The sequence below is a fragment of the Podarcis filfolensis genome (genome assembly GCF_964270895.1).
Source record: "Podarcis filfolensis genome assembly, chromosome: 4".
In the NCBI taxonomy this organism is placed as follows: Eukaryota; Metazoa; Chordata; class Lepidosauria; order Squamata; family Lacertidae; genus Podarcis; species Podarcis filfolensis.
The window spans coordinates 20,018,407-20,027,360 of NC_139607.1; the positions used below are offsets into that span (position 1 = coordinate 20,018,407).

At 44.7% G+C, this 8,954-nt stretch overlaps 1 protein-coding gene across 3 annotated transcripts; it reads left to right on the plus strand.

The window, feature by feature from the left end:
- The first annotated feature begins 295 nt into the window (after positions 1-295).
- Positions 296-8,625, plus strand: LOC310761220 (uncharacterized protein). 3 transcript variants are annotated; one of them, XM_083611062.1, is made up of 10 exons: positions 296-617; positions 6,148-6,224; positions 6,610-6,641; positions 6,776-6,892; positions 7,021-7,100; positions 7,245-7,338; positions 7,445-7,528; positions 7,616-7,720; positions 7,847-7,898; positions 8,116-8,625. In XM_083611062.1, exons 1-10 carry the CDS (start codon positions 607-609, stop codon positions 8,139-8,141), a joined length of 678 nt encoding a protein of 225 aa, XP_083467188.1. In that variant the 5' UTR covers positions 296-606; the 3' UTR covers positions 8,142-8,625. The 3 variants fall into 3 exon arrangements, with proteins under 3 accessions (XP_083467188.1, XP_083467186.1, XP_083467187.1); XM_083611060.1 differs by lacking the exon at positions 296-617 and having other exon boundaries at positions 5,256-6,224; XM_083611061.1 differs by lacking the exons at positions 296-617; positions 6,148-6,224 and having other exon boundaries at positions 6,305-6,641.
- Positions 8,626-8,954: the final 329 nt, after the last annotated feature.

Consider the following 8,954-nt stretch of genomic DNA (forward strand, 5'->3'; position numbering starts at 1 on the left):
TTATTTTTATTTTATTTTTTATTTTACTTTTTTATTTTAACACTTTTATTTCATTTTTATTTTTTATTTTTTATTTTTTATTTTTTATTTTTTATTTTTTATTTTTTATTTTATTTTTTATTTTATTTTTTATTTTTTTATTTTTTTGCATATTTGTGCGCATTTGTGCACATTTGTGCGCATTTGCACACATTTGTGCATATTTGCGCGCATTTGTGCGTATTTGTGCGCATCTGCACGTATTTGCGCACATTTGTGCGTATTTGCGCGCATTTTGCACGTATTTGTGCGTATTTGCACATATTTGTGTGCATTTGTGCGTATTTGCACACATTTGCGTGTATTTGCGCATATTTGTGCGCATTTGCACGTATTTGCGCGCATTTGCGTGTATTTGCGCATATTTGTGCGTATTTGCACGCATTTTTGAATATATTTCTTTTGTTTGTAGAAGAATAGTTAGGAGTAAGTGTAGGGTTAGGGTGGGGGTTAGGTTTAGGATTAGGGCTGGGTTTGGGGGTGGGATCAGAGTTTGGGATCAGGCTTGGGTGGGAATTTTAGCTAGGTAGTTAGCTTAGATAGGGGGGGGGATTTTTCATCAAGAAGATGTGCCGGCTGTAAGTACCATTCCTTTGCTTTCTATTGGTCTCCTGGGGGCGGGGTGTGAGTCCTGGGTCCCCTCCACAGCTTTAGCTCTCTGGTCCACCAGGGACCAGAGTCTCCTCCCTCACCAGGAAGGGCAGGGCTGTCCTGTTAACGGAAAAATCTGAGGGCTCCCTTGGACAAAAACAAAGACACCAACCAATAATACAAAGATATTATCAAAACCACACAGATTACTACTGGACTGAAAAAATGGGAAAACAATGGGGGGAAAGCTTAAAATTCACCATGTGCTATCTGATAAAAAGGTAAACAAATACCATTCCACAAACAATGTTTGTTTGTGCTTCGATTAATTTCATAGACATCATGGAAAAACTGATTTAATAAATGAAAACAGATTATTTGTAACTTAAAAGGTGTCAAAGCCATAAAGAAATAGAGGAAAGTCAACTAATATAGCAGGGATTCAGACTTGTTTCGCAGAACAGAAAGAAAGTGACTGTTTGGCTGTAAGGGAAGAAAGACGAAAAGAAATACAAATGCAATGACTTTTCTGAGAATCTTGGGTACAGAATATTTAAATTACTGTTTGTATCCCCCCCTTTTGTTTGTTTGTTTGTGGGAGAAAAGAAGGGACAAACACTTTGTTAGAGGTTCCCATATCCTGTTTAACATATCCTGTTAAAAGGGAAAATTATTTTACGTGAGAAGTCTGTGAGGAAATGCTGTTCCTAAAATGCACACAAACAAAACCTGTTATAAAATTTAAATCCCATGGGGGGGGGGACTACTCAAGAGAGGAACTCACAGTGGGAGTGCTTTGATATTTACCTGTGAAAAGAATTTGGCATGTTAAGATTTGAAACTTGGCAACCTCTTGACTTTTGATGGTCCAGTACTTAACCCTTTTGTCTTACGTAGCCCCTGGAGCAAAGGAGACATTAAGGGTGATTTCCCTCAATGGTTCCAAGTTTACATAAGGAAATTTGGATAAGTTTCTCCCTGCAGCCCATGCTCTCCAAACCTTCTTTCCCCTCCTTTTTTGTGTGTTTTTTAGCTGATCTAGCCTCTGTGCATGTGCAGAGTTCATATTTCAGCAAACCTTTTATACCATTGAAAGTGTTGCATCTTTTGGCTAAATAAGGGAAGGGTAAGGAGTAGATTTAAAACATAGATTTAGATTTAAAACAAAACAAGAAACTTAGCTAACAATAGAATTTGGTCAAATTAAATTTCTGTTAACTCAGTTCTAAGGGATCATGTTTCCTGCAGCCCAAGCAAAGGGAGTGCTTTCTTTATGTACAGGAAAGGGCTATCATTATTTTGTGCTGCCCCTCTGGTCATTTGCGGAACAATCAACCGTTCTCTTATTTATGAGTAAAAATGGCCAGAGAGTCAGAATTCATTGGATCTTTAACATTCTCAGTCATTTCAGCCTTACCATTTGCAGACAAAATTTTCTGCCCTTTATTTACAGGATGGTCAAGGCTCATTCTACTTGATTATGAATTTGTATGTGCTTAAACTTTGAATAGACTTTTAAGTCTGATTTTTGTAAATAATAGACAAAATGATAAACACTGTAATCACTCAAATGCTTGATATTACCAGTTCTGCTTCAAAACATCATGGCTTTCACCTCTCACCTTTTAAAAAACAAAGAGCAAAGCTGGGCCGAATTTCAACTCATCACCACACCAGAATTTAAGAATTACCCTCCAATGCTTGCAGACACATGACCTTCCACACAGCCACAAATTGGGAGAGTTGAAAGGGACCCTGGGGTCATCTAGTCCAACCCTCCAAAATATAGGGTTCACAGCAAGATTTCACAGCAAGATTTGTACTACCAAAGAGACACACATTTAAGTATAGGTGCACAACTGGGAAAGAAAACACAGCGAGCACACACGTGTACTAAGGAAGAGGAAAATAAAAGTACCCAACTTTATACAGAACTCTTTTAGCAGATCTTGAAGCTAATTTGAGTGAGAGTTTACTTCCTTAGACTAAAGAGTGCAAGTTCCTAGAGAAATGATCTTTAAAGGAAGAACAGTTTTCCTAAGATAAGATAGGAAGAGAATCAGGGAGGTAATATTTTATAACCATAGGGTTAATTCAATTGATATAACCACTCACAAATAATAAAACAGCCATAGATTTGATTTAAAAGGAATACAAAAGTGAACAATTTTTCTGAACTTGCATAGGAATAGTAAGCCTAATAAGGATTTTAAAATTACCGCACATAGGAAATTGAGATGCAGGGTACCTTTAGCAAAGATTCCCCCCCTCCCCGCAGTTTCCGTTTAAAGGAAGCTTACTCGGGAGTAAATTTACCTGGCACAGAAGTAAGAAGGGGGGGACTGAAAAAGACTGAAACAAGGGGGGGCATTTTCCAAGAAAAGAGGCCAGGAAGTCTTATAGAGACTGATATCAGGACTCAGATAGACAATCACTGACTATGGGAGTGTCTACCTTTTAATAACAAATTTTCTTAGAAGGAACACTGTTTTTATTTTTATTTTTTAGGCATATGCTTAATGAAATACAGACACTGCATTTTAGCTTGAGAGAGCAGTTGTGCTCAACTAGGCTTTTGCAGCAGTAACATTAGTTTCTTCACAGCACATTCCAAAATACTGGAACAAAAAAACTGGAACACGGATGTAGACTCACAAACTCAAAAGTTGCAACAAAACATCATTTACCATCAACTTAAAATCATCATCCTCACTTAAACTACAGAGGGAAGAGGTGGGGTAATTCTCCTTTCAGAACACAAGTAAGCACATATACAGGATTTTTCTTCTTTTTTTCTTTTTACCACTCGGAGGAAGACTCTCTTTGGAGCCTCTCTCAAATAACAAACATTTGCACACTTCATTCTCATTTTTGTCCTGTTTAAGATTGATAAGGCCCACCATGGCTTCCTTAGATTTAAAATTTTTGAAGCAAGCTTGCAATTTAAAAACTATGTGCACTTAAGAACAGTCTGTGGATGCCAAAGCCAATGTAAACACAAACCCTTTAAATATTTCTAAACCTTTGAGTACATCTCTTATTCATTTTTAGAGAAACTAAGATCTGTAATGTGTGGGCTCTCAGGCTGGGTTATTATTATATCTACTGCCTTCTGAACACCATTAAGTTTATGTTTCATGTTCTAGCTTTAGGTTATAGTTTAACAACACAAATTTGATGTGCTCAGTTCTCCTTAAGGGTTCACACCCTGATTTTGTTGAAGGATCCCTGAGGTGGCCACTGTGCCCTGGTTTCCAGGTGGTGGGCCTAAGCCACCCACTAAAAGTTACAGCGGTCTCGCAATTTGTACTAGGAAAGACCATTTTGTCCCTTTTTTATTTTATTTTATTTTATTTGCCCAGTTGGAGATGACAAACTGGAGGGGCGTATCAGAATCCTCTCTGGGGAAAAAAGGCTTCACGGAAGCTTTGTTGCCAAGAGGAGTCCAGCTAGGGTGTTTAGAAGAGTGAGCTCCCATTTCCCTTTAATACCAAGGAGGGGGTTGCTCGATAACAAGCTACACAAGGAGATACATAAACAGAGATACAAGAGAGGGACAAAGAGGGAGGGGAAGAGAAAAGAATATCCTATCAGTATTATTAAGTCTAACACTCAAGTGCCCCTCTCGGCCCTTTCTGGGCAAAACTCTGACGGATCAGAACCGGAGAAGGCTAGTAGAAATACAAAGGCAATCCCTGCCTACAACTAAAACCACAGGCAACTAGCCTGGAAACCACGGGTCTCTTAACCCGGAAAAACCACGGATCCGGAATTCACTCAGCGCTACTCACAAAACTAATCCTAGTGCGGGGCCCCGTCTTCTTCCCGAACCTCTCGCTCTACTGTCCACGACAGCCTCCTGCCTGACCTTAGCACTATGTCCGAATTCCCTACTGGACGCTTGCACAGTGCAGTGCCAGATTGAGGTCCGAGAAGACAAAGGTTTGAAAGGAAGCAAATGACAGAGAGAGAGAGAGAGAGAGAGAGAGAGAGAGAGAGAGAGAGAGATTTTCCATGACCCTTCTGGCCACGCTCCGAGAGAAGGCGTCAAGGAGAGAAAAAAGAGATTTTCCACGATCCCTTTGCTCACGCTCCGAAGAAGGGAATCAGGAGAGAGAGAGAGAAGAACTTCCAGGACGCTTCCAGCCACGCTCCGAGAGAAGACGTCAAGGAGAGGAAAAAAGAAAAGTTCAGCTGCCGTGGAGACATTATTCTTCCACCCCCCCCTCCCAATGTACTAACTTCAAACCATACTTGAATGTCCCTCGTGGATCCCGGGATCCTTTTCTTTGGCCGGCTTGACCTTGCCTTTGCTCCCCTGGTTGAGCTTTCTGGTGACGATTGATTAAGAGGAGGCAGGGAGAGGAAAAAGGATCCCTGGGCTAAGGTTGCCCAGTGGCGCCCAATCCCCTCTATCTCCTCCCTCACCTTCACAGGAGAACCAAGAGTCCCTGAGCATGGTCGCCAAACTGTTAACAGAAAAATCCGAGGGCTCCCTTGGACAAAAACAAAGACACCAACCAGGATAACTTGGAGCAAAACAGCAGCCTGTAGGCTTGGCCTTTATTGATCTGTTGCAACAGGGTGCTTCCCTCAGGAGGGACCCAGAAAAATGGTGTGCAAGGCCTTATAAAGACTTTTGGAATTGCCACCCTGTAGATCAAGACCACCCCCAGAAACATCATACATACATCACAGAAGGGGTGTAACCTAAGACCACCCCTCAGATACAGCACACCTACATCACAGAAAGGAGGGGTTGAGGGAGGAGTTGTGGTGGTAACCTGAGTGTCCTGTCACCTGGCTGGTTCCCCCTTTGCCCCTCCCCATGAGTACTTTCCAGGTGACAGAGGGGAGTTTGCAGTTTCCTGCCCCCAGAGGGAAGAGCTGATCATTGTCCTTTGTTCCAGTCCGTGTTGAATCCACTCCCATATGCAAGTTCTTTGTGATCTTGATGGTCTTCTGTCTAGGACCATCAGGGTTGGCATAGCAACTGGGCAGGGCTCCTGTGTATGTGCTGGTATGCTCAATGGATTATGGCTGCCCTATATCAAACCTTCCCCATTTTGTAGTCCTTCCTTCATGGAGTTAAATAAAAGTGGAACAGTGCAAATCCGATGTATGGTTGATTTTCTATGGATTTATAACAGAAGTGTAGTGTATGTAGTGTGTGAGTGTGAGTGTGTGAGTGTGAAGTTTGTACAAACTGAATGATTGGGGGGGGGGGTTCCTGCGACAGTCCTAAGAAGACGAGGCAGAGCAGCCCTTTAATAGCTGGCAATGCTTGTCTTTCCTTTGGGTTGGAACTCTTGAACCCATAGCACTTGGGGCCTCCTTTCTCTCTCTGCCAGCCATTCGTGCTCTGGGCTGCCTCTTTCCAGCTCTGCCGATGCCCTTTCAGGTCGCAGAACTGCAGAGAGATGGCAGGAATTGGGCCAGACGCCCCTCCTCTCTCTCACACACACACGAATTGGGGCTGCCAGCTTCTGAGTCGCTCTCTCTGCTCGTCTCTTCTAGGTTCAGGCGCTTAAGGCGGCTGATCAGCTGCAAGAAGGTGGCCCCCCTAGAAGTCCTGGAGCAGCCCACGGTGTCAGGTGAGCAAGTGGCCCTCCTTTTGGAGATGGAGGAGGGCAGGAATGGGCTGGGGGGGCATCTAGTAAAAAGATGCACGGCTGGATCCAACCCGCCTATCTGTGACAGCATCTGGAAACCCAACCCCCCCCCCAGCAACCACCCCATTTTGTGGGGTCTGTTGGAGGAAGCAGGGGGCTGGGCTGTGGGGCAAGGCAGGGGGACAGTTGTCAGAGGGGCATCTTCCTTGGGGAGCCATGTTCTGGGGGCAGGAGGTTAGGATTGGTCCCCAAGGCCTGGGGCGTCCCTCTCCTGTAGTAGGACTTGAATCCAGGAGAAAACTCTTGGAAAAGCCTTGCAAGGGGCTCAGGGAGGAACTCACCAATCCCCATGTCCTTCTCTTTGCAGATGTGCTGGGAATCCACATCCCTTCCGTTGCGGTGAGTATTGGATAAAACGAGAGCAGGGAGGGGATCCCTCAGACCTTCCCCCCTCTTGCACTCCACTCTGCACTCTCAGATGTGGAGGAGCCCTCCCCCCACAAGGAACTGACAGCCTGACTTTTGCCTTTCAGCTGCTTGAGAAAGATCAGCTCCAGCTTCTGGGCATCATCCAGGACTGCCAGGCAGCTCGGCTCAGGGGGCTCCGAACCCTGAAGTACTCCAAGGAGGAGACTGCCAAAGCCATTCTGGTGAGTGATGGGTGGTGTGAGGGACCCCCATGGGGAGGGAGGGGCAGAGAGGGGCTGGCGTTTGGGGTTGGAGCCGTCCTCTGGAGACTCCTGGAAGGAGCTGACTTTCCTCCTCTGCTCTCTTCTAGAACATCCTCAGCCACTTGGAGTACTTCAGGGATCGCCCCCTGAGCCTGGCCCTGGCCTTCGAGGCCCTCCTGCAATTGAGGTGAGTGGGATCTTTGGGGTGGGTGGGGCTGCAGGGGGACAGAACTCCAGGGGGAGCTTTGGGTGGGCAAGTCAGGCAGGAGGGAGAAGGGTCAAGGGAGACTTGGAGGAGGCAGTGTCTAACCCCTTCCCTTTCTCTCTCCAGTTTTATGAGACCCCACTTCAGTCTCTCTATGGTGAGTTCAATCCTCCATAGAACAACAGAGGCAGTTCTGGGGAGTGCAGAGGAGGACAAAGAGGTATGTCCTCTGCTTTAACTTCTCTTTTCACAGCTCTTTCTTCTTTTTACACTCTTACAAAATTGAACCCAGCAGCACTCAACCTCTCTTCTCTCTTTTCCCACAGGAACTGAAGAGACCATTCCAAAGCCTGCTGGGGGGTCTCCTCCTAGAAGCCCCCAATACTAGCACCCTTCTCCAGTTGCTTACCGTAAGTATCCTGATAGCACCAGGAGTGGTTTTAGGGTTGCCCCCCATCCCTTACCCAACTGACTGTCCCATTTCTTTCATCCCGCAGGACCTCCGATATTACGCCCTTTTGGGGAGTGAAGACCAAAGAAAATTAGGGGCCAGCAGTATATCCCTGCTGCTGGCCCTTTCACGAAGATTCCCGAACCTCAGAGTAAGTATTTTGCCTTCCTGTATTCAGTTCTTTGGTTGCTTCCATCCTTCCTGGGTGGGGCTGCTTCTCTTACACCCATACAGGGTGGGGTTCATATAGTCAACTGTCTCATATTTGTCTTTCCAGAACACAGTAATTCGGCCAGAGCTGACATGTTTCAGGAATAATCTGAAAGAAGGTAAGCCCCACACCTTGGGGACAGTGAACTCACTTCTCCCTTGTTTGCCCAAGGCACACCTCCCAGGTCTTCTTGCAGGGAGTCCTGCAGGACCTGCCCCCTGCCTGGCAAGCCTTTCCCACCTGGCCTGGGAGGGCAGCACCCAGACTGACTCCAGCTACAAGAAGCCCAAGAGGACTGAACTGATTTTCTCTCTTTTTCATTCTTTTCCATCCAGATGACATCATCATTGAGGAATTGTGATTTGGACGTCTCAACTGGCCAAAGACTGGCAGAAGAAGAGGCACTCACTGAGAATCAGGAGGGGGACAGATGATTTAAGCAGCCATGAAATATGGACTGAGATTGGGCAGAACAAGAAAGAAAGAAAGAAAGAAAGAAAGAAAGAAAGAAAGAAAGAAAGAAAGAAAGAAAGAAAGAATCCATGACAGATGGCCATCTAATCTCTGCTTTAAAACCTGCAAGGAAGGAGAGTCCATCACCTTACAGGGGAGTCCATTCCTCTGTTGAACAATGTTCAGTTGGAATCTCCTTTGCTGAATCCTGAAGCCATTGGTTCGAGTCCTACCGTCCAGAGCAGGAGAAAAAAAGCTCGCTGCATCTTCCAAGTGAAAATGGCTCTCTCTGGTGTCACTGGATCAAGCTGATCGATTTTCTTGCATTACTTAAACGAAATAGTTTTTAATTAATTTTGAATAAACATGCAATAAATTGTTACTGTTCTGAATTTCATTGTGTTATTGTCTTCCATTGAAAAGGGGCAAGGAGAGGGGCTGGCTTTGGACTCAGAGCCTGACTGATGAGCTGAGGGGGGGCAGTGGCGTAGCAAGGTTAGGTGGGACCCAATGTGGAAAATTTATTGTCAGCCCCCCCCTTGAAATTATTAAAAGAAGGAAAAATAAGATACTTACAGCTGCAACTGTTATTTTCTGGTTCATTTACTTAACATTGTGAGCATAAGCACATAAAACCTTTTTTTCACAGTGGGAAATTATTATGAATGAATTTGTTTTACTTAATTTTGCTATTTTGCAGCCTGCTGTTGATGTGAAGTGC

Coding starts and splice junctions, on each gene's coding strand:
- LOC310761220 (XM_083611060.1), top strand. CDS start 6,020: ATGCCCTTTCAGGTCGCAGAACTGCAGAGAGATGGCAGGAATTGGGCC. Junction 6,893..7,020: donor AGACTGCCAAAGCCATTCTG/GTGAGTGATGGG, acceptor GCTCTCTTCTAG/AACATCCTCAGCCACTTGGA. Junction 7,899..8,115: donor CAGGAATAATCTGAAAGAAG/GTAAGCCCCACA, acceptor TTTTCCATCCAG/ATGACATCATCATTGAGGAA.